The following is a 25,532-nucleotide window of genomic DNA, read 5'->3' on the forward strand; positions in this document are numbered from 1 at the left end:
AGTGAGTATAACATCCATAACAGTGAGAATAACATCCATAACAGTGAGTATAACATCCATAACAGTGAGTATAACATCCATAACAGTGAGTATAACATCCATAACAGTGAGTATAACATCCATAACAGTGAGAATAACATCCATAACAGTGAGAATAACATCCATAACAGTGAGTATAACATCCATAACAGTGAGTATAACATCCATAACAGTGAGAATAACATCCATAACAGTGAGTATAACATCCATAACAGTGAGTATAACATCCATAACAGTGAGAATAACATCCATAACAGTGAGTATAACATCCATAACAGTGAGTATAACATCCATAACAGTGAGTATAACATCCATAACAGTGAGTATAACATCCATAACAGTGAGAATAACATCCATAACAGTGAGAATAACATCCATAACAGTGAGTATAACATCCATAACAGTGAGTATAACATCCATAACAGTGAGTATAACATCCATAACAGTGAGAATAACATCCATAACAGTGAGAATAACATCCATAACAGTGAGAATAACATCCATAACAGTGAGAATAACATCCATAACAGTGAGTATAACATCCATAACAGTGAGAATAACATCCATAACAGTGAGTATAACATCCATAACATCCATAACAGTGAGTATAACATCCATAACAGTGAGTATAACATCCATAACAGTGAGTATAACATCCATAACAGTGAGTATAACATCCATAACAGTGAGTATAACATCCATAACAGTGAGTATAACATCCATAACAGTGAGTATAACATCCATAACAGTGAGTATAACATCCATAACAGTGAGAATAACATCCATAACGGTGAGTATAACATCCATAACAGTGAGTATAACATCCATAACAGTGAGTATAACATCCATAACAGTGAGTATAACATCCATAACAGTGAGTATAACATTCATAACAGTGAGTATAACATCCATAACAGTGAGTATAACATCCATAACAGTGAGTATAACATCCATAACGGTGAGAATAACATCCATAACAGTGAGTATAACATCCATAACAGTGAGTATAACATCCATAACAGTGAGTATAACATCCATAACAGTGAGTATAACATCCATAACAGTGAGTATAACATCCATAACAGTGAGTATAACATCCATAACAGTGAGTATAACATCCATAACAGTGAGAATAACATCCATAACAGTGAGTATAACATCCATAACAGTGAGAATAACATCCATAACAGTGAGTATAACATCCATAACAGTGAGAATAACATCCATAACAGTGAGTATAACATCCATAACAGTGAGTATAACATCCATAACAGTGAGTATAACATCCATAACATCCATAACAGTGAGTATAACATCCATAACAGTGAGTATAACATCCATAACAGTGAGAATAACATCCATAACAGTGAGAATAACATCCATAACAGTGAGAATAACATCCATAACTGTGAGAATAACATCCATAACAGTGAGTATAACATCCATAACATCCATAACAGTGAGTATAACATCCATAACAACAGTGAGGGGAAAACACCTGTGAAAAGGAATGAGTTTAATGTAAAGACATTGATGTTGAAACCTTGTGCGCCTCAAGGCTAGGGCCAGGCCCACCGATGGACAGGTCAACATCTCAAGGCTTACAATTGTTTGTTTCTTTATGATTTGTTTTTGGCTTTTTTCTGCATTTATTGACAGTTTCAAGTGAATGTGGATAGGAAAGAGACATGGAGAGACAATGCCCTTTGTACAATACACGAAACATGCCACATAATTCTTGACCAGTCACTTCCCATCCAGGTGGTTTGTCAATTATTCACCAGTTTGACTTTGCTGTGTGGTGTGTGCGAAAGGTCCTCGATTGTGTGTGTGTGTGTGTGTGTGTAGGCTCTAGGGGACGCTTACCAAAGGGAACGCCGTGGATGTCGATGCCTCTGGCAGCCACGTCTGTACAGATCAGGAGACGGACTTCTTTTCTCTGAGGAGAACCACATGATGCAACAAGACGTGAACTCAGCGTTCCACACCAACTGGACCTAGAAGACCTGAACTCAGCGTTCCACACCGACCGATCCTAGAAGACCTGAACTCAGCGTTCCACACCGACTGATCCTAGAAGACCTGAACTCAGCGTTCCACACCAACTGATCCTAGAAGACCTGATCTCAGCGTTCCACACCGACTGATCCTAGAAGACCTGAACTCAGCGTTCCACACCAACTGATCCTAGAAGACCTGAACTCAGCGTTCCACACCAACTGATCCTAGAAGACCTGAACTCAGCGTTCCACACCAACTGGACCTAGAAGACCTGAACTCAGCGTTCCACACCAACTGATCCTAGAAGACCTGAACTCAGCGTTCCACACCAACTGATCCTAGAAGACCTGAACTCAGCGTTCCACACCAACTGATCCTAGAAGACCTGAACTCAGCGTTCCACACCAACTGATCCTAGAAGACCTGAACTCAGCGTTCCACACCAACTGATCCTAGAAGACCTGAACTCAGCGTTCCACACCGACCGATCCTAGAAGACCTGAACTCAGCGTTCCACACCGACTGATCCTAGAAGACCTGAACTCAGCGTTCCACACCAACTGGACCTAGAAGACCTGAACTCGGCGTTCCACACCAACTGGACCTAGAAGACCTGATCTCAGCGTTCCACACCGACTGATCCTAGAAGACCTGAACTCAGGATTCCACACCAACTGATCCTAGAAGACCTGAACTCAGCGTTCCACACCAACTGGACCTAGAAGACGTGAACTCAGCGTTCCACACCAACTGATCCTAGAAGACCTGAACTCAGCGTTCCACACCAACTGGACCTAGAAGACGTGAACTCAGCGTTCCACACCAACTGATCCTAGAAGACCTGAACTCAGCGTTCCACACCAACTGGCCACAATTTACAATTTAGACGCTCTTAATCCAGAGCGATTTACATTAAGCAAGAACAAAAAAGCATGGGAATACATCACATTAAAAGCATTTATCATGAAACATGCGTAAACTAAGAAAGTAACAGTGGAATATCTATAATGAAACTATACATATAAACTATACATATATACTATACTATGCTATACATTATGTACTATGACGTGCTATGACTACATACAATGCAATTATAGTGCTGTCTACATAACATGCTATAAGTCTGTATCAAATGCTATCTAAGGGGGTAGGGTAGGTGCCACAACACTTCCAGTGATGTAAACAGGTTTTCAATGTAATGAGTCCCAGGATGCAGGGATGGTCTTTTAGAAATGAGTCCCAGGGACATTTTATGAGTCACACTTCAACGACGTTAGGAGTCACATTTTGGCATTTTTACAAATTGCAGCATTTAACTCCAATTTAATTTTAGATGGTTAGAATGTGGTTATATTATTCATGTAGAAAACAGAAGAAGAAATGATTATTATAACTAAAGCTAGCAAAATAAACTAGAATAAAAAACAGTACAGTAGAGCATCCCCAAAAATCACACCTGTGTGAAGTGAGGGGCGCTAATATATTAAAGTCTAACTCATGTTGATTAGGTGATGTCATGGTGATGTAAAACAAACATTAAATTAAGTTTGTGTGTTTAGGGACAAGATGACGTAAATGTTCCATTCATTGTCAATGGAGTTTTAAAAACAAACATTGAACTAACTAAAGCGTCTGCCTGTGATATTAACTCATTTTGAGTGGATAGGATAAAAACAGTTTTTCTCCTCTCCTGAACAGTTAGGGATCCATTTCCGACATCGCTAAACCCCTTGTCGCTAAACTTCTTTGCCGTTTTAAACTATTTTGAAAAACATTTTTTGAATAGTTCAACTAGCCAATCTACATCGACACGTTGTGAGCTTGTAGACTATTCTAAAAAAAAAAAAGAATTACAAAATAGTTAAAAAAGGCAAAGAAGTTTAGGGATGATTGTTGTCATTTTTGTCATATTTGTCTGCTTGTCTTTCTTGTTGTCATGTTTATTTTATTCATGTTGTAGCACAGATAATCATGGTCAAAAATAAATAGTTTTCTTGTACTAGGAAGGGTCGGGGGGGAAGGGTTGGAATTGTTCAGTTAGGAAATGTATTTATAACTTGCATTTTACAACTGTATGTAAATGAAATGTCAAAAGCAAATAAAAGATAATTAAAAAAAAAAAAAGAAGTTTAGGGATAAGGGGTTTAGCGGTGACGAAAATGGCTACAACAACAACTAGACTACTTTAAAAAGGTTCTTTATGAACTTTATTTCTGTTTATTCATCCTATATTTATGTTGTGTTCTTTTGTTACCTTGAAGCGATCCAAGTTGTTCTTTCTCTCGTTGGGCTTCCTGTCACCGTGCAGACACACACAGGAGAACTGGTGCTCCTTCTTACTGTCTGGACCTGAGACACACACACACACACACACACACACACACACACACACACACACACACACACACACACACACACACACACACACACACACACACACACACAATTTACAATTTAGGCATTTAGCGGACGCTCTTTTTTTTTTTCTATCCCACGATTTTGTAACCCATTTTTCCACCCGTGTTTCAATCATCTAATGTGATCCTGGGCTCTACACACCCTCCACCAACCTGGGGAGAGCAACGGACTTGAACTCATGCTTCCTTCATGCCTGAGTGTCCAAGTTGCTCCTTTACAACCTGACAGGGGGGAGTTTCCCTGGTTGGACGTAGCGCGTGGAAGGAACACGTTATTCCAACCAGTTCCTTTCCCCTCCATCAGGCGCCCCGGCTGGCCAGGGGGAGGCAGTTTCTTTTAGCAGACGCTCTTAATCCAGAGCGACTTACATTAAGCAAGAACAAAACAGCATGGGAATACATCACATAAAAACATTTATCATGAAACATGCGTAAGCTAAGAAAGTAACAGTGGAATATCTATATAATGAATGAAGTACTGCTCCATGTTGTCACAGTAATAGTAATAGAGTAGTATTACCTCCTCCCTGCTGAATGAAGTACTGCTCCATGGTGTCACAGTAATAGTAATAGAGTAGTAATACCTCCTCCCTGCTGAATGAAGTACTGCTCCATGTTGTCACAGTAATAGTAATAGAGTAGTATTACCTCCTCCCTGCTGAATGAAGTACTGTTCCATGTTGTCACAGTGACAGTAGTAGTAATAGAGTAGTAATAGAGTAGTAATACCTCCTCCCTGCTGAATGAAGTGCTGCTCCATGTTGTCACAGTAATAGTAATAGAGTAGTAATACCTCCTCCCTGCTGAATGAAGTACTGCTCCATGTTGTCACAGTCTATCTTGGTCCTACAGAAGATGATGGCCTGCTCCATCTTGTGTTCACTGATGGCTCGGACCGTGTATTCCCCTTTAAGAACTTTGATGGCCTCCGACCACATCTCTGTGCGCACACACACACACACACACACACACACACACACACACACACACACACACACTTAATTCAACTAATTGGACAGCAATCTTTTTTCGATTAATCGTGCAGCACAATTTAGCAGACACTCTCAATCCAGATCAATTTACAGTACATTCGTATTATCATTCACACTGCGCACACGCTTTTGTAAGCAAACGCCAAGCAAGGGTTGTTTTTGACAAACATCAATCCGTCCACTCCATGTGTGTGTGTGTGTGCGTGCGCGCGTGCATGCACGGCTGCACGCTGTTTCGCCCGCGTTTGGTTAAAAGTAAGTTACGTTTGAACTTTGAACATTACAAACAAACTTTGCAAATAACGTGTCGGGGTCCAAGCAATTCCTTCTGAATCTGTGCTATCATGCTAATGCTATCCGTCTTATTTTCTGTCTGCCGCTGCTGACAGTCAGCAAGCAGTGACAGGGAAGAGCACGGAGCAGCAACACAGGGAGGGGCGGGGCGGTGGGAGCAAAGGGGACAGATCTTTAAATGAACGCCGCATTGAGCCTCGACACGTTGTTAGCTTGAAGATCTGCTCTTTTTGCGAACGACACCGCCGTACTAGAGAATATAAATGTAGGTATAGAACCGCGACTATAGAATGTGCACTTGCTGTATCAGAGCCTATGTGAGTACCTAGTGGCACTGTGGAGCCCTGGATGTAAGGGTGATTTAAGGTGATTCTGTGGAGCCCTGGATGTAAGGGTGATTTAAGGTGATTCTCACTGTGGAGCCCTGGATGTAAGGGTGATTTAAGGTCATTCTGCGGTCGTTCTCTCACCTGCAGAGTTGGCTCCTGGTCTGGTGTTGTCTTTGGCATGGACCTCGTCCGTCTGTCGCACACACGCATACACACACACACACAACACACACACACACATACACACACACACACAACACACACACACACATACACACACACACACAACACACACACACACACACACACAACACACACACACACATACACACACACACACAACACACACACACACACACACACACACACACAGAGAGAGAGAGAGAGAGAGAGAGAGAGAGAGACAGTCACATACTTACTCAGAATAAGCGTTGTGAGCTTGTAGATCTGCTATTCTTAGCACGAAACAGCGTAAACTCAGGCATTACTAAAACTACACCAGAAACAGTGGTTCAAAGTAAGTAAGTAGAGTAAGGTTAGGGTAAGGTTAGGGTAGGGTAAGGGTAGGCTAAGGTTAGGGTAAGGGTAGGGTAAGGTTAGGGTAAGGTTAAGGTAACATTAGGGTAGGGTAAGGTTAGGGTAAGGGTAGGGTAAGGTTAGGTAGGGTAGGGTACCCGGACGTGGCTATTCCCCAGACATGGGGTAAGGTTAGGGTAAGGGTAAGGTAAGGTTAGGGTAAGGGTAAGGTAAGGTTAGGGTAAGGGTAAGGGTAAGGTAAGAGTAGGGTAAGGGTAAGGTTAAGGTAAGGTTAGGGTAAGGTTAAGGTAACATTAGGGTAGGGTAAGGTTAAGGTAACATTAGGGTAGGGTACCCGGACGTGGCTCTTCCCTAGACATGGGGTAAGGTTAGGGTAAGGGTAGGTTAAAGTTAAGGTAACATTAGGGTAGGGTACCCGGACGTGGCTCTTCCCCAGACATGGGGTAAGGTTAGGGTAAGGTTAGGGTAGGGTAACATTAGGGTAAGGGTTAGGCTAGGGTAAGGTTAAGGTAACTTTAGGGTAGGGTACCCGGACGTGGCTCTTCCCCAGACATGGGGTAAGGTTAGGGTTAGGGTAGGGTAAGGTTAAGGTAACATTAGGGTAGGGTACCCGGACGTGGCTCTTCCCCAGACATGGGGTAAGGTTAGGGTAGGGTAACATTAGGGTAAGGGTTAGGCTAGGGTAAGGTTAAGGTAACTTTAGGGTAGGGTACCCGGACGTGGCTCTTCCCCAGACATGGGGTAAGGTTAAGGTAACATTAGGGTAAGGTAAGGTTAAGATAAGGTTAGGGTAAGGTACCCGGACGTGGCTCTTCCCCAGACATGGGGTAAGGTTAAGGTAACATTAGGGTAAGGTAAGGTTAAGATAAGGTTAGGGTAAGGTACCCGGACGTGGCTCTTCCCCAGCCGCTCCCACAGCCGGTCCAGTTTGGGGTTGACGGGGACCACCACGTGGTGGACGGTCTCGGGGACAGAGTCCTCCCCCTTCAGGTCCACCCAGGTGGGGAAGTGCATGATGCGCTCAGACAGCTTCTTCACGTCGAACGAGTGCAGCGTGGCCGAGCACACGATCACCTGACCGGGGGGAGAGAGACACAGAGAGAGAGAGAGAGAGAGAGAGAGAGAGAGAGAGAGAGAGAGAGAGAGAGAGAGAGAGAGAGAGGTATATAAATAATTTGAATCCACCATTAACCCATTCTGACCTGAGATCAGATTCTAAAAAATGTCTTGACATCCTGACAGTTTTCTGAATAAACTATGTTTCCATGTCCGTCGTTCTTCAATTTTTCAAAAAATAGCAGATCTACAAGCTCTTAGCGCGCCACCGAGTGGCGCGCTACGAGCTTGTAAAGACTGCTGAAAGCCAACTTGAAACTGACAGCAACAGTGACAGTGAGGGTGAGCCTGGATGCAGTGTTGAACAAAACGTCCAGGTCCACACCAGCACCGTATGGACCTCCAGGTGAGAAAACTATTTAAAATATGGTCATACTTATCCCATATTACTCATTTGTTCTGCAGTTTTTTTTTGCAGTTCAGTGAATGACACAAGTACTTACTTTTTAATTACAAATTTGATCTGATGGCCTTGTGTGCTGTGCAGTTTTTTTAATGGCATGCCTTTGTTAAATATGTGCATTTTATGCTATAGTGTAAAAAGTACAACTTACATTTAAATACAATTATATATATATATAGATAAAAAAATATAGATAATGAAGTAAATAAAATATAGTCATACTGCATGTCAATCAATACTTTCAGATGCACCAAGGGAGAGACCATCCCGTGTTGAACAAAACATCCAGGGATTAACCCTAACCCTAACCCTAACCAGCTCCGATGGACCTCCAGGTGAAAGTGCAGGTATGAAGAAAATGTTTTAAAATGTAGTCCTACTTGTTCTGTGAATTTACCTACTTTTGTTTTAATTACAAATTTAAACTGATGGCCTTGTAGTGTTTCATGGTAGGCCTTTGATCAGAATCTGCACGTTATGCTGTAAGAAGTACAATTAAAATATAGATGATATTTTAACATAACATAATACAATACAATAAAAATAGTTAATGAGGTGGTATCTATGTCAATCAATACTATTAGGGAGGAGGAGGAGACCACCACTGACTCTGATGACGACGCAGATGCAGAATCAGAATCAGACGACAGCAGCAGTACCAAACCTCCCAGTTCAACCTCCCAGTTCAACCTCCCAGTACCAACCTCCCAGTTCAACCTCCCAGTTCAACCTCCCAGTTCAACCTCCCAGTTCAACCTCCCAGTCCCAACCTCCCAGTTCAACCTCCCAGTTCAACCTCCGCCTACCTTTTCTGCACCTAAAGGTCCCCAAGGTAGAATTTGAATGAACTAAAAAAAATCCACAGTGACACAATATGTGAATTGTTTTGTTTTGCTTGCCTGCTGGAGTGCAGTTGTCTTTTAAAATGTCATATGACAAAATTGTCATTGCTTGAATGAAATGTCATATGACAAAATTGTCATTGCTTGAATGAATGAATGCTTAACAATGACCTGATAGTAGACACTTTCAGCATTGCTCATAGAGACTCATTTTGAAAACGTTGTACTTCCAGACATACTGAATACAATTGCACTGTACTACTAAATTGCTGAATACAATTGCACTAGACTTTAAATAGAGTTTTATTGGATTTTATTGCTGCTTGTTCTGTGTTTGTTTGATTAAACTGTCTGGCTGTCAGTGTTTACAGTTCATAACTGATGGAGAGGTTTTTTGTTTTATTGTGGAGATGTTTTATGAATATGTTTAAGTTCTTTATTTTTGTTTGATTACATTCAAATTCAGTATTTACAGTTTGAAACTGAGAAGAAATGTTTACACTGAGAAGCAACTGTTAAGAGCACACTTAAGCAATAAATATCCATTTATAAAGTTATTTGACTTTTGTTTGATTACATTTCTTTAACATCAATGATTATAATACAAATTCAAGTCATTGCCATACTTTTTGAACAGGTTAAATAAATTGGTATGGGAATTCCAAGTCTGTATTGCAGGTAACAGTAAAACTGTCAAACCATCAAAACAAAGTTATTCTTCTACACTGTTATTCATTCTGTAATTAGTATCAATAGCAGTGATTATTATTAACCTTTTTCATATCGGGGACCTCTAATGGACAGTAGAGACAGGTATATCTGGCTGAACAGGGTCATTAAGTTGCTGCTATGACCCGAGGGATCTGGTTGTTACCTGCAGTCTCTTGCCGTCTGTGGTGACCTGAGGGATCTGGTTGTGGATCCTGTTGATGAAGTCTGTGTATCCTGCTGACAGGAGGCCGTCCTGGAGGACGGACAGACAGACAGACAGACAGACAGACAGAGTGAGTCAGATTCTTCTTCTTGGATCTTGCTTACATTAAGTATGTTTTGGGTGGATTAAATGACATTTGCGGTTACAAGTTACAGAGCGGATTTTGACTTCCTGACTCTCAGTTTCCGGCCAAGTCGGCTTTCAAACTAAAAGGTGCTCGCCATATATTGTGTCCAGTGCATAGCCTACTGCAGGCCTGGTAGACTAGATTTAGAAGACATGTGTCCAGTGCATAGCCTACTGCAGGCCTGGTTGACTAGGTTTAGAAGACATGTGTCCAGTGCATAGCCTACTGCAGGCCTGGTAGACTAGATTTAGAAGACATGTGTCCAGTGCATAGCCTACTGCAGGCCTGGTAGACTAGATTTAGAAGACATGTGTCCAGTGCATAGCCTACTGCAGGCCTGGTAGACTAGATTTAGAAGACATGTGTTCAAGCATCTCAAACAGGCGACAGAAGGACAGCTTTTGCCATCGCAGAGTGGAGTGGGCGGGGCTGAGCCAAGGGGCTAACGGAGGTCATGTGACCCGCAGCGTACGTACACACTCGTCCAGAACCAGGAAGCGGACTTGAGCCAGGCTGAGCTTCCCTGTAGAGATGAGGTCATCTAGACGACCCGGGGTGCCCACCACGATGTCCACCTGACAGACAGGCGGACAGACAGACAGACAGACAGACACGCACACACACAGGAGAGAATCGGTATAGTCATTAGTATTTTAGTTAACAACAAAAGAAAAAGATAACGTTTCAAATTCCATTCCAGATACACTGGGTCTACGGAAAAATGTGTGTATTCTCTGTGTTCATGTCAAGGTGAGGGTTTGTCCATAATGTGTGTATTCTCTGTGTTCGTGTCAAGGTGAGGGTTTGTCCATAATGTGTGTATTCTCTGTGTTCATGTCAAGGTGTGGGTTTGTCCATAATGTGTGTATTCTCTGTGTTCATGTCAAGGTGAGGGTTTGTCCATAATGTGTGTATTCTCTGTGTTCATGTCAAGGTGTGGGTTTGTCCATAATGTGTGTATTCTCTGTGTTCATGTCAAGGTGAGGGTTTGTCCATAATGTGATGTGTATTCTCTGTGTTCATGTCAAGGTGAGGGTTTGTCCATAATGTGTGTATTCTCTGTGTTCATGTCAAGGTGAGGGTTCGTCCATAATGTGTGTATTCTCTGTGTTCATGTCAAGGTGAGGGTTTGTCCATAATGTTATGTGTATTCTCTGTGTTCGTGTCAAGGCGAGGGTTTGTCCATAATGTGTGTATTCTCTGTGTTCATGTCAAGGTGTGGGTTTGTCCATAATGTGTGTATTCTCTGTGTTCGTGTCAAGGCGAGGGTTTGTCCATAATGTGTGTATTCTCTGTGTTCGTGTCAAGGTGAGGGTTTGTCCATAATGTGTGTATTCTCTGTGTTCGTGTCAAGGTGTGGGTTTGTCCATAATGTGTGTATTCTCTGTGTTCATGTCAAGGTGTGGGTTTGTCCATAATGTGTGTATTCTCTGTGTTCATGTCAAGGTGAGGGTTTGTCCATAATGTGTGTATTCTCTGTGTCCATGTCAAGGTGAGGGTTTGTCCATAATGTGTGTATTCTCTGTGTTCATGTCAAGGTGAGGGTTTGTCCATAATGTGTGTATTCTCTGTGTTCATGTCAAACTTATGGCTTTTGCAACCAGTGATGTTGTGAGCTTGTAGATTAGCTGTCGTGAGCTTGTAGATAAGCTGTTTTCGCCCGTAAGTGTGTGCTTTGTCTCCCCAAAAGGAATGTTTTTTGCAACAAACGTTTGAAGTGACACTCACTCCTTGTTCCAGAACGGCCAGCTGTTCTTTGGCAGCAACTCCTCCGATGATCAGCAGACCACTGTAGCAGAACACAGAGACACAGGTGAGGATCAGACCACTGTAGCAGAACACAGAGACACAGATGAGGATCAGACCACTGTAGCAGAACACAGAGACACAGGTGAGGATCAGACCACTGTAGCAGAACACAGAGACACAGGTGAGGATCAGACCACTGTAGCAGAACACAGAGACACAGGTGAGGATCAGACCACTGTAGCAGAACACAGAGACACAGGTGAGGATCAGACCACTGTAGCAGAACACAGAGACACAGGTGAGGATCAGACCACTGTAGCAGAACACAGAGACACAGGTGAGGATCAGACCACTGTAGCAGAACACAGAGACACAGGTGAGGATCAGACCACTGTAGCAGAACACAGAGACACAGGTGAGGATCAGACCACTGTAGCAGAACACAGAGACACAGATGAGGATCAGACCACTGTAGCAGAACACAGAGACACAGATGAGGATCAGACCACTGCAGTAGAGTATATATGAATAGAGATGGCACCCGAGTTCTCCTCCCATCCACTTGCATTAAGTTGCTCTAAAGCGCATGAGGCGATTTCACTCCTCGTTCCGGGGAGGAACAGAGTGCATTCTGGGATGGATTGGGCCCAAAGACATGAACGCGCTGCCGTTGACTGTCATTGCACGCGTTCACGTGTGTTCACGTATGAAACAGCGTTCACTATGAAACAGCGTTCACTATGAAACACAGCGTTCACTATGAAACACAGTGTTCACTATGAAACACAGTGTTCACTATGAAACACAGTGTTCACTATGAAACAGCATTCACTATGAAACAGCGTTCACTATGAAACAGCGTTCACTATGAAACACAGTGTTCACTATGAAACACAGTGTTCACTATGAAACAGCGTTCACTATGAAACAGCGTTCACAGTTAGCATTAGAATGTTGGTGGCAAAGTAATGTGCAATAAACTTAGACAAAATACCCCATGGCTCAAATGCTGCACAGACTTGGCGAGCTTCAGGCACCCAGTAACATTTCTTGAAATTTTGTTTTTATTACTTGCGCAAGCAGAGCGCGCAAGTAATCATTTCGCTTGGTCTCTTCGAAGTGAAGCCAACTTTTCTTCAACCGTAAGTCTGTGCCTGGTTTGCTGGGACCAGTTACAACATTACGTCATCCTTGAGAGAGTACATGGTGTGTATATGACGTAATGTTACAAGTTACAAGTTACAAGTTACAACATTACGTCATATACACACCATGTACTCTCTCAAGGATGACGTAATGTTGTAACTGGTCCCAGCAAACCAGGCACAGACTAATGTTGCTCTGGAGGAGAGCTCTCTGGTGGAACTGGGGCGACTGTGGCTCAAGAGGTAGAGCAGGTCGTCCAATGATCCATGGGTCGGCGGTTCGAATCCCAGCTCCTCCTGTCTACAGGTCGAAGTGTCCTTGGGCAAGACACTGAACCCCAAATTGCTCCCGATGTGCAGGTTGGTAGGTACCTTGCATGGCTTCCGCCGCAATCGGTGTGTGAATGAGTGAATGTAATGTAATCTATGTAAAGCGCCTTGGATAAAGGCGCTATATAAATGCACCATTTACCATTTACTGTTGCCCCCACGACCCGACTACGGATAAGCGGTTGGAAGTTCTCACCTCAGTCTGGGATTGTCCACGTATTTCTTGAACTGGTTGACCACGTTGAGCGTCTGCTCCGCCAGCTCTTTGGACGGTTCGATGATCAGGGCTTTGGGCGCGTTGGTCGCCGGAGCCTTGGCTTGGCTGACCTTGGCGCTGCCTGGAAACGGATCGCAGGAGACTTCAGCAAACTAAATGAACATGTTCTGACCGGAGATCAGATTCTAAAAAAAAAATCTTCTACATCCTGACAGTTTTCTGAAAAAGATATGTTTCTATGTCAGTCGTTCTTCGATTTTTCTAAAATAGCCTACAAGCTCGTAGACCTACAAGCTACGAGCCTAGACCACTCTGATAGAACCAGCCTGGCTTCTAGTGCGGTTTGAGACTAGACCACTCTGATAGAACCAGCCTGTCTGTCTGTCTGAACCCACCTGTCTGTCTGTCTGAACCCACCTGTCTGTCTGTCTGTCTGTCTGTCTGAACCAGCCTGTCTGTCTGTCTGAACCCACCTGTCTGTCTGTCTGTCTGTCTGTCTGTCTGAACCCACCTGTCTGTCTGTCTGAAACCACCTGTCTGTCTGTCTGAACCAGCCTGTCTGTCTGTCTGAACCCACCTGTCTGTCTGTCTGAACGCACCTGTCTGTCTGTCTGAACGCACCTGTCTGAGAGGACCTGACGGTGTGCTCCTCCACAGCCTGGTCCAGAGCCACGAAGCCGCTCCGAGGAGGATTCTGGAAGTCCTCGGATCCAAAGTTAAACTGCAGCTCTGCATTCTGTACACACACACACACACACACACACACACACACCACACACACACACACACACACACCACACACCCCCACACACACACACACACACACACACACACACACACACACCACACCACACCACACACACACACACCACACACCCACCACACACACCACACCACACCACACCACACCACACCACACACACACACCACACCACACCACACCACACACACACACACACACACACACACACACACACACACACACACACACACACACACACACACACACACACACACACACACACACACACACACACACACACACACACACACACACACCACACACCACACACCACACAACACACACACACACACACACACACACACACCCCCACACCCCCACACACACCACACACCACACACCACACACACAAACTAGTTAACAGTTTATTTATTTTGTATTCTTTTTTTCACCCCTGTGTCAATCATCTAATGTGATCCTGGGCTCTACACACCCTCCACCAACCTAGTCCCCATATATGGGGGACAAGGGGAGAGCAACCTAGTCCCCATATATGGGGGACAAGGGGAGACCAACCCAGTCCCCATATATGGGGGACAAGGGGAGACCAACCCAGTCCCCATATATGGGGGACAAGGGGAGACCAACCTAGTCCCCATATATGGGGGACAAGGGGAGACCAACCTAGTCCCCATATATGGGGGACAAGGGGAGACCAACCTAGTCCCCATATATGGGGGACAAGGGGAGAGCAACGGACTTGAACTTCATGCCCGAGCGTCCAAGTTAGAAAGCCTGGGTCTTCAGATGTTCTTGTTCTTACATACCTTCAGAACACAGGAGGCATAGAAAGCCTGGTTCTTCAGATGTTCTAGTTCTTATACATACCTTCAGAACACAGGAGGCATAGAAGGCCTGGTTCTTCAGATGTTCTGGTTCTTATACATACCTTCAGAACACAGGAGGCATAGAAGGCCTGGTTCTTCAGATGTTCTGGTTCTTATACATACCTTCAGAACACAGGAGGCATAGAAGGCCTGGTTCTTCAGATGTTCTGGTTCTTATACATACCTTCAGAACACAGGAGGCATAGAAGGCCTGGTTCTTCAGATGTTCTGGTTCTTATACATACCTTCAGAACACAGGAGGCATAGAAGGCCTGGTTCTTCAGATGTTCTGGTTCTTATACATACCTTCAGAACACAGGAGGCATAGAAGGCCTGGTTCTTCAGATGTTCTGGTTCTTATACATACCTTCAGAACACAGGAGGCATAGAAGGCCTGGTTCTTCAGATGTTCTTGTTCTTATACATACCTTCAGAACACACACAGAAAGCCTGGTTCTTCAGATGTTCTTGTTCTTACATACCTTCAGAACACAGGAGGCATAGAAAGCCTGGTTCTTCAGATGCGAGGGGATTTCAAAAGCCAAACCCAGGTCAGTTCCTGAGAGCGTGGGAAAGGAGAGAAAAAGGAGGAAAGTTGGATTTAAAAAATATATAAATAAATACAATACAATATAAATAAAATAAATACCCGAGAGACAAATATTATATATATAATAATATATAAATAAATATATTCCCCTGAAGCACAAAAAGCTTTGGCTTTGGCTCACGCGACGTGAACAGATTGGAGATGCTTTTAAATCCATCCATCTTTAACCCATTCTGACCTGAGATCAGATTCATACAAGGTTTCCACTGGACACACACACACTGGTCTGATTAACACATTCTGACCTGAGATCAGATTCTAAAAAATGTCAGTCGTTCTTCGATTTTTCAAAAAATAGCAGATCTACAAGCTCGTAGCGCGCCACCGAGTGTCGCGCTACGAGCTTGTAGATCTGCTATAAGTATGAACAACCGCACACTGTCTTCAAATGCAGTGAGCACCATTTATTTACAGGGAAATAGCAACGTTTGGGCCTATTCTGCCTTCATCAGGCTCTCTTAGGCCCAAACGTTGCTATTTCCCTGTAAATAAACGGTGGTCACTGCATTTGAAGACAGTGTGCGGTTGTTTTTCCTTGTTCATTTTTGGGGCACCGTAACCCTCTCCTACGCACCTGTCGCTTGTAGGTGTGCAAAAGCTTTGCTTTTCATTAATAGCTAAAGCATGACATGATGCTAACACCAAAATGGTTTCCCGTTCAGAATGGGTTAAGCTTTGTCGAATGACAAGAATAAATATGTGGATTAGCGGCTTATAAAACATCTTTATACCATTTTGACAGCTCTACCTGTACATTTCTCTAGTTTTCACAGCTCTACCTGTACAGATTACTAACTTGTCCAAAATGCAGCAGCCAGAGTTTTAACTAGAACTAAGATGAGAGAACATATTACTCCAGTTTTGGCTTCACCGCACTGGCTTCCGGTTGTTTTTAGGATTGATTTTTAAATTATTGTACTTGTGTATAAAGCTCTCAATGGTCTCTCACCTTCCTACCTACATGACTGCCTGCCTAAATATGTCCCAAACCGCCCCCCCTAAGGTCTTCCACTGCTGGCCTGCTCGCTTTGCCTAAAAAAATGGCAACTAAAAAATACGGGGAAGCAGCTTTTTGCTTCTAGGGGCCGACGGCATGGAACAAGCTCCCACTGTACCTTCGTCAGGCAGCCTCTGTAGACATTTTTAAAGCACAGCTCAAGACCCACTTCTACAACATTGCTTTTAATTGATCTTTTATTTTTTGTTATTCATGTCCTCACTGTATTGCATTACTGCTAGTTTTTTTTTAATGTCGTTGCCTTGTTTGTTTGTCCACAGTATACCGCTAATCAACTTACAACTACATACTCTATATAGTATATGTATACGTATGTCTTACGTTACGTCATCATTTAGAGCTAGTCATACGTATACTATACACATAATCATTAAAATAAAATAGTAAATTCTGGTAAAAAAAAACATGGTAAAGTATCTATCATCTCCGACTTCTGCAATTATGATAATAGGAGATTTCAATGAAGACCATTATACTGAGAAAGATATAATTATAAAGACCTTCATGTCAAGATTAGGCTTTAAACAATTAAATACAAAATCCAACTACAGATTACGGAAGTATTTTAGATCACGTATATTTTAACAAATGTGAAAGTATTATTACAAAAATTGAAGTTAGAGACACATACTCTGATCATGATTTAGTATTAATATCACTATAGTCCAAGATGAAATACATTTAAAACAATTGACAATGTACAATAAATAATAAAATAATTATTAACATATTTTAATTCAGTTTATATACCTTTTTTTCATCACATATAAATGATTTATTTTTCTTTGAAAAACTAAAAAGGGATCTAGAATATTTCTAAATTGATAAAAGTGTATTTCTTATATAGATTTATATTTGCTTTTCTAAAACGGTTACAAACATATAGCAATATTAACCTAATAAAACTATCACATTCACAAAAGTATCTACGCTTTGCGCCACCAGAGCGAGCGAGCCAGAGCCACAACACTTCCTTGTTGTGCTCTGCAAGTAGACTATGTGACGGGAGAATAGCGCTTGATGTATTTACGGGGCTGCCTGGAGCCACACATTCACAGTCATATGAGGCGGGCGGTGCTTAGACGCCCACACGGCATGTGTTTGTAAATCAATCAAGCGCTCCCCTTCCCCAGTTCAGCTACAAGGCTGCAGTTTGATACAAAGTGATTGAAGGAGTGGGTTATCGGTGAGTTTACACCGGTCGGTCACGTGACGGTAACCAGCCAATCAGAATGAAGTATTGGGACTACCCGTTTTAGAAAGAAACTTGAACCATACTTAATAACACTAGGTGTTTACATGCATAAAGTAGGTAGGTAGCAAATAGTTACACCTAATAATTAGACATTTCAAACGTTCCTTCACAGAGATACTGAGATTCCACAGTTTACAGCGGTCGGAAGTACTTGCACGCTCTGCTTGCGCACTAGTAGGCCATGTATGGCCTACTAGTGTGCAACAAGCAAGTATGCACTGGACAGAGTGCAGTTATAGTTATTATTATTATTACCTGTACATTTCTCTAGAGTTTTGACTTCTTGCCCGACGGCAGGTTTACACCAGTTGGTTTCTCCGATACGTATATTCCTGGTGAATGTCGGAGGTGGAATACATTTTTTTCTCTATAACAAGCGACGGGACTAAAAATTATATTCAGGCGGATTTTCGCGAAAAACGGACCGACATTTATCGCCCGGGCGATTCCTCAAGAGGTTAGTTGACAGTTAGCGTGCAGACAGATGATGTCATTACGGCCCGTCAGAAAGATCGCTACCTCCCCCCCCCCCCCCCCCCCCCCACCAAAGTACCGTTCTTGGAGAAGGAGATGTGACTGTTGTCCAGGTCCATGTAGCATCCGATGGTGTCATGCATGGTGAACTCCTGTAGGGGGAGAAAAAGAAAAAACCCACCATGAACACTACTCCGAAACGGTTGAGAAATGACAGAGTTACCGTGTGGGGGTCCCTCTACTGTACTGTACTGTACTGTACTGTTGCTGCACTGTACTGGGACACCCGAAATCATCATATATATACAGTTAATATGTGGGTGTGTGTTTATGTGTGTGTTAGGTTGCGCACAGGTGGTGAAAAACAACCGTGCTGTTTTCGTGCTCAGACGCACCCAGCCACCGTGTGGGTGGCTGGGTGGCTGGGTGGCTGGGTGGCTGGGTGCCACCCACCCACCCACCCAGCCAGCCACCCAGCCACCCACACATAGCTCCATAAGGGAGTGTTTGCACCACTCAAAAAATAACAATCCCTCATTCTGAGCAGCGCTGCTCTACGGTCCTACCTCTCCGTAGCTGTCAAACTGCTTGTTGTGCGACTTCTTTCCGGTCCCACCAAAACCAAAGCCGTACTTATCGGTTCCTGGGAAGAAAAGGTCAGGTGTTTAAGCAGTGGGAGCGCTCCGTTGACGTTTAGCTCCATGTGGAAGGAAATCTTGTTTTGGTCCAAAAGTGTCCAGAACTCAACCCCCTGCTGTAACCTGGTTGAGTGTTAAGGCCTAGGTGATAACATAATAAACAGAGAGGTGTGTTTGGGTGAGCGGTGAGTCTCTTACCACCGCGGCTCAGTGACGTCATGTTGTAGTTTTAGTAAAAACAGAGAGATGTGTTTGGGGTGAGCGGTGAGTCTCTTACCACCGCGGCTCAGTGACGTCATGTTGTAGTTTTAGTAAAAACAGAGAGGTGTGTTTGGGGTGAGCGGTGAGTCTCTTACCACCGCGGCTCAGTGACCTCATGTTGTAGTTTTAGGAAAAACAGAGAGGTGTGTTTGGATGAGTCTCTTACCACCGTGGCACAGTGACGTCATGTTGTAGTTTTAGTAAAAACAGAGAGGTGTGTTTGGGTGAGCGGTGAGTCTCTTACCACCGCGGCTCAGTGACGTCATGTTGTAGTTTTAGTAAAAACAGAGAGATGTGTTTGGGTGAGCGGTGAGTCTCTTACCACAGCGGCTCAGTGACGTCATGTTGTAGTTTTAGTAAAAACAGAGAGATGTGTTTGGGTGAGCGGTGAGTCTCTTACCACCGCGGCTCAGTGACTCTCTAGTACCTGTCTCACTCTCTAGTACCTTACCTAGGTCCAGGGCAGCCTGGCTGGAGGCCCAGCCCACACGACACAGACCCTGGTCATGGCACGACACCTCATAGTAGTACTTCCCTACACAGACACACACACACACACACACACAGAGGGGGTGATGACATCATAGATATTAGTGGCGTTTGATTGTGCGGTCTCGCACAATCGGTCTCGCACAAATTGATTGATTGAATCTGATCTGATTACTGATCAGCTCTGATCACTGATCAGCTCTGCAAGCTGATGAAAAAATATCCAAGCGCTGGAGTAGCGTGCGTGCGTGCGTGCGTGCGTGCGTGCGCTCTACCTTTGGTGATTCCTTTAGTAGATCTGCAGCCGTGCCACTCTTTAAACTCTCTGCTCTGACAACACATCCCATCTGGACCGATGGCTGGGAGACAGACAGGCACATGAGAGAGAGAGACAGACAGGCACATGAGAGAGAGAGAGACAGGCACATTACACCAAAGTATGCTGTGGCATAAAACAACTGGTCCTGTTTTCAACATGAAACAACTGGTTTTCTACTGACCAAAACAGGTGGTTTTCTACTCACCAAAAGCTGGGCTGCGGTCGTACGGGTTCATCTGCCATTTGCTGAACACTGAAGACAAAACGCAGGACAGAAGTGGTTATTTTTTTAACCCATCTGATGAATTGAACAAGGTGGACCCCATTGTAAACAAGTGCTTTACACGGTGTCGTGAACAGTGAACAGTTTTGTACGTAGAGATAACCTGAGACCACATTCTACAGATCTTGTCTTCTAAATCCTGACAGTTTCCTGAAAAGGTTGGGCAAAAACATTTCATGTCAAGGACCTTAAAGTAGGGCTGCACGATTATGAGATTATGACCAGGGGGGCAGTCAGACAGATATTTAACCAGGGGGGCAGTCAGACAGATATTTAACCAGGGGGGCAGTCAGACAGATATTTAACCAGGGGGGCAGTCAGACAGATATTTAACCAGGGGAGCAGTCAGACAGATATTTAACCAGGGGGGCAGTCAGACAGATATTTAACCAGGGGGGCAGTCAGACAGATATTTTGTGAAGCCACTGAGGAAAACGGGATTTTCTGAAAGTTCATATAATGGCCTGTTGTGGCGCTGTCTGTCACTGGACCCAGAAAAACCCATAGCCCCATAGAAGTCCATGTATTTGGGCCCAACTTCACCTAGACTGTATTACCTTAATAAAACATGGTCATGAATACTTTCTGCTTCCAGTCACTAGTTTAAAGTCTCATTTCTAATGTCATAATATTCTTTTTGGAAAATTATGGTCCCATTTATTAAAAGAATGACCATAAAGTCGCGTATGTTCTGAGGGGCGTGGTACTGGCTACCGTTACAGTCTATGGAGAAGAGGGGGGGGGGGGGGGAGTCCCGCCTCGTTGTCTGGGCCAGCCAATGGGCCAGCTGGGCCAAAACGGATCTAGAAAGATGGCGACTTACAACACAAGGACTGACAGGCTTCATTTTACGTTCATGTTAGACCCGGGGAACGCTTTGTCCATATTCTTTACAGTCGATGATTATGACCCATATCCGATCTCCGGTTATTTTCAGGGTCATTATTCTGACCGATACGATTCTGACCGGTTTCCGATAATATTATACAGAAGACCATAATGGAAACATGATTAGGCCCTAGAAGGGGCTTATTGGCCCAAAGCTTGTTAACCCATTCTGACCTGAGATCAGATTCTATAAAATGTTCTTCTACATCCTAACAGTTTTCATTCTGACCTGAGATCAGATTCTATAAAATGTCTTCTACATCAGGACAGTTTTCATTCTGACCTGAGATCAGATTCTATAAATGTCTTCTACATCCTAACAGTTTTCATTCTGACCTGAGATCAGATTCTATAAAATGTTCTTCTACATCCTGACAATTTTCATTCTGACCTGAGATCAGATTCTATAAAATGTCTTCTACATCCTAACAGTTGTCATTCTGACCTGAAATCAGATTCTATAAAATGTCTTCTACATCCTAACAGTCTTCATTCTGACCCGAGATCAGATTCTATAAAATGTCTTCTACATCCTAACAGTTTTCATTCTGACCTGAGATCAGATTTTATAAACGTCTTCTACATCCTAACAGTTTTCATTCTGACCTGAGATCAGATTCTATAAACGTCTTCTACATCCTGACAGTTTTCAGAAAAAGCTATGTTTCTATGTCAGTCGTTCTTCGATTTAAAAAAAAATAGCAGACCTACAAGCTCGTACGAGCTTGTAGATCTTCTTTTTTTTCAATAGCTAAAGCATAACGTGATGCTAACACCAAGAGGGGTCAATAGTTCTGACCTGCTCCGCCGGTCTTGACTGCCGCTCGGCCCTTCTTTCCTTCCTGTTCGTCCTTCAGCGTCTCGTAGACGATCTGGATCACCGGGATGCTGAACGCCTGGAGAACAACATGAACGCACCATCACTCAACCTTGAACATACCACCATGAACACACCATTACACATCAGAGACAGCGTCTAACCTCTCTCTGTCTCTATGGAGATACAGACTACTTTACGTACCCCTGTTTTTCCACTGCCCGTCTCGGCTGCCTACAGGGAAATATAAAGAAAGTATTTGAATACACAAGAGGATACGCATAAGAAGTGCGTGCGTGCGTGCGTGCGTGCGTGCGTGCGTGCGTGCGTGTGTGTCTCACCATGAGGACGTCTCCTCCTCCTAGAATCAGAGGGATGGACTCGGCCTGGATGTCGGTAGGGAGCCTGGAATACCAGGAGTGGAATTATTAGACTGGAATACCAGGAGTGGAATTATTAGACTGGAATACCAGGGGTGGAATTATTAGACTGGAATACCAGGAGTGGAATTATTAGACTGGAATACCAGGGGTGGAGTTAGACTGGAATACCAGGCATGGAGTTAAAAACACATGGTAGAGGTTGGGGATATCATACTGTGCATGTTTATCCATATGTTTTACTTTCTCTAACTGCATATTATGATGATTTCCCTTCTTTGCAACAGAGGTTTATATCTAGGCTGTACGTCTCTAAATGTTCTGATGAATTGAACATGCAGGACCCTGATGTATAAACAAGTCTTTTAATCCTCGTAGTGGTTTTTGTATCGACTTGAGCTCTCGTTTTGAAATGTACCCGTTCTACAAACGGTTATTATTACAAACTTCAGTCAATGAATCAATGAATCAATCACTGAATCAATCACTTACAGCCAGTCCAGCTCCTCCACAGCCTGCGCGATCTCAGGCATCACCCCCATTTCTGTGGATTAAAGGGTTAAAAAAAACACAATATTATTTCTGTGTTATACTTTAAAGCTATTGAAAAAATAGCAGATCTACAAGCTCGTAGCGCGGCACCGAGTGCCGCGCTACGAGCTTGTGGATCTGATGTTTCTTTTTAAATCATGAAAAATGTGACGCAAATATTTGGATATATATCAGAATCAGAATCATTTTATTTGTCATTTTCCTATATGTACTTGCATACAAAAGAACATGAAATATCGTTTCCCCTCGGTTATTGGCAGTGCAACATAAAACATAGAGCCTATTTAAAAACACAAGCTAAAAACTAAAGCCAAACATGGACAGACATTTAAAAAGAGCCCCCAGTATGTAATGTATGGTGACGTGCAATTCATATGGACAAGTTAAGAGTTACCAACACCACGCACAACCTATAAATAAATAGTGGCATGGTGCTGTCCTTAAAAACAAAACGTTACAAGCACTGTTTTTTTAAGTGCTGTTGGGCATCCAAAGTGCATTTGTTTGTCCAGTTCAGTCCAACGCTTCATTCAGTTTTGCCGGGGGAGGGGGATATATATATTCTTTCAGAGCGAACGTTTTTAACTCAAATCTTTGAGGGGGTCCCTGGAACAACTCGTTTTCAGACGGGGGTCGGCAGCCAAAAAAATACAGATAATTTCTGGGGTCCTTTTACGACCACCGATATAGAAACGTACAACAATACAGAAAACTGTCTAGGATTTAGAAGACATTTTGTAGATCGTCCTACAGGTCCAAATGGGTTAAAAGTAAAACACGTTCATATGTCATTTCTGTGGAATAGAAACATTCAGGACTTCAATATCTCACACTGTCATAGAGAGAGGTTAAACCGGGTTGACCACCACACAAGAAAGGGTGGAGAAATCTAGAAAAAGTGCCCCTCGGGGGCCACAGGTCTCCACCAGGGCTGGACTGGCCTTAGCTGTACACAGACGGACAGCCGCGCGCACACACACACACACACATTATAATATATTTCGATCAGGGGCGTATGGGCTACGGACATGTACGATATTCTTATGAGAGCTGGTTATGAGGACCATTATTATAGTAAACAACAAGTAGAGGTTAAATAATAAAATCAATTATTTGTCAGGGTGTAAACTAAAGGATAGATGGGCGCTGGGCATATGGTGTAAACCAAAGCTCCGCACATACTAACTGTGAGATAAAACAGGTCTACGAGACAGAAAACTATGTACAGTATAATTATAATATGTCAAAGAAGAAACGATCCTTGTGTGCCCAAATTAGAGCTGGCATACTTGGTCTGCATATTGAGACCGGTAGATATGTAGGAGGATAGACTATGTAGTCTGTGTGATCTAAAGCAAAATGAAATGCATTTTGTTTTCTACTGTCCATTCTACAACTCCATTAGGCAGAGACTTTTTAATAAGATTAGACCCAAACCATGAATTTGTTTGGTTGGAGGACTTCGAGAGACTGAAGCGCCTGTTCCAAAAGTACACTTTTTTCATTTGCCTCATTCCTTGAGAAGGCTTCATGGTCAATGAGGAGGAGGGCCATTTACATGGCCTTGTTATGATTGTTTTCGTTTTGTTTCGTTTGTTCGAATAATGTACAAATATGTATGAACAGGAAGGACTGTAGTTGTTGTTGTATTCAGTGTATTCTGTGAAATGTGTCATATAATCCCATATGGGATGGGCCAAAGTGGCATGACACGAAAATAAAAATTGCATTCATTCATTCATTCATTCATTCATTCATTCACTCTCACTCTCACACACACACACACACACACACACACACACACACACACACACACACACACGGACAGAACATACTCTCTCCCCATGCCTTCGGCCTGGTGGAGAAAATAATGCTGTCTCAGGACTAGCTCTGGTAACATAATAATACTCCATTAGACTAGAGCCCTAATGCCCTTAGGATGACTCGGTGCTCTGGACCAGAGCTAGCTTCAATAAAAAGGATTCTCTTGCAAAACGCAGGAGGGTTGTATTGGCATGCTTAGCTCTGAGTCAAGATGTCAACATGTCAACATCACGACAATAAGGGTCATTAAAACACAGATATTGTGGCGTAAGCCTATTGGTTGATCATGTCATGTCATGTCATGTCAATGCTCAATTAAAGATACAGCTTGACGCAGCTGTCATTCATGTCAATGATGACACTATCGGGTGAATAAACAGAGTGTTTGTACAGTGAAAAGCGCCTCCGCAGTCAGTCATTTAAACAAGGTAGCCTACTGTCTACACCTCACAGATATCACCTCAATGAGCACATTAACACACCGATGTCACTACGATAAGGACGTCACAGCAGAACGGACAACAAAACGTCTTTCTGTCTTTCTATTCTATTCTTTCTTACCTCCAAACGCAGCCATGTTGCTATAGCCTTGCAGAACTACCGGATGTGACGTGTCGTGT

At 43.2% G+C, this 25,532-nt stretch overlaps 1 protein-coding gene across 1 annotated transcript in view; it reads right to left on the reverse strand.

The window, feature by feature from the left end:
* ddx1 (DEAD (Asp-Glu-Ala-Asp) box helicase 1) overlaps positions 1–25,532 on the reverse strand; it is a 31,648-nt gene extending 6,116 nt beyond the window's left edge. Inside the window, exons 1-21 of the mRNA XM_080791211.1 lie at positions 25,474–25,532; positions 23,029–23,080; positions 22,498–22,561; positions 22,361–22,390; positions 22,139–22,235; positions 20,374–20,421; positions 20,125–20,208; positions 19,812–19,895; positions 19,028–19,104; positions 18,541–18,613; positions 15,587–15,663; positions 14,097–14,211; positions 13,455–13,596; positions 11,763–11,823; positions 10,511–10,609; positions 9,848–9,937; positions 7,498–7,686; positions 6,217–6,268; positions 5,254–5,400; positions 4,298–4,392; positions 1,906–1,978 (exon numbers count right to left, since the gene is read on the reverse strand). Coding sequence (XP_080647337.1) covers positions 1,906–1,978; positions 4,298–4,392; positions 5,254–5,400; positions 6,217–6,268; positions 7,498–7,686; positions 9,848–9,937; positions 10,511–10,609; positions 11,763–11,823; positions 13,455–13,596; positions 14,097–14,211; positions 15,587–15,663; positions 18,541–18,613; positions 19,028–19,104; positions 19,812–19,895; positions 20,125–20,208; positions 20,374–20,421; positions 22,139–22,235; positions 22,361–22,390; positions 22,498–22,561; positions 23,029–23,080; positions 25,474–25,489 — 1,765 coding nt within the window. The 5' untranslated portion in view covers positions 25,490–25,532. The remainder of the gene's footprint in view (positions 1–1,905; positions 1,979–4,297; positions 4,393–5,253; positions 5,401–6,216; positions 6,269–7,497; positions 7,687–9,847; positions 9,938–10,510; positions 10,610–11,762; positions 11,824–13,454; positions 13,597–14,096; positions 14,212–15,586; positions 15,664–18,540; positions 18,614–19,027; positions 19,105–19,811; positions 19,896–20,124; positions 20,209–20,373; positions 20,422–22,138; positions 22,236–22,360; positions 22,391–22,497; positions 22,562–23,028; positions 23,081–25,473) is intronic.

This window comes from Protomyctophum bolini, assembly GCF_963924005.1.
Source record: "Protomyctophum bolini genome assembly, chromosome: 19".
In the NCBI taxonomy this organism is placed as follows: domain Eukaryota; kingdom Metazoa; phylum Chordata; class Actinopteri; order Myctophiformes; family Myctophidae; genus Protomyctophum; species Protomyctophum bolini.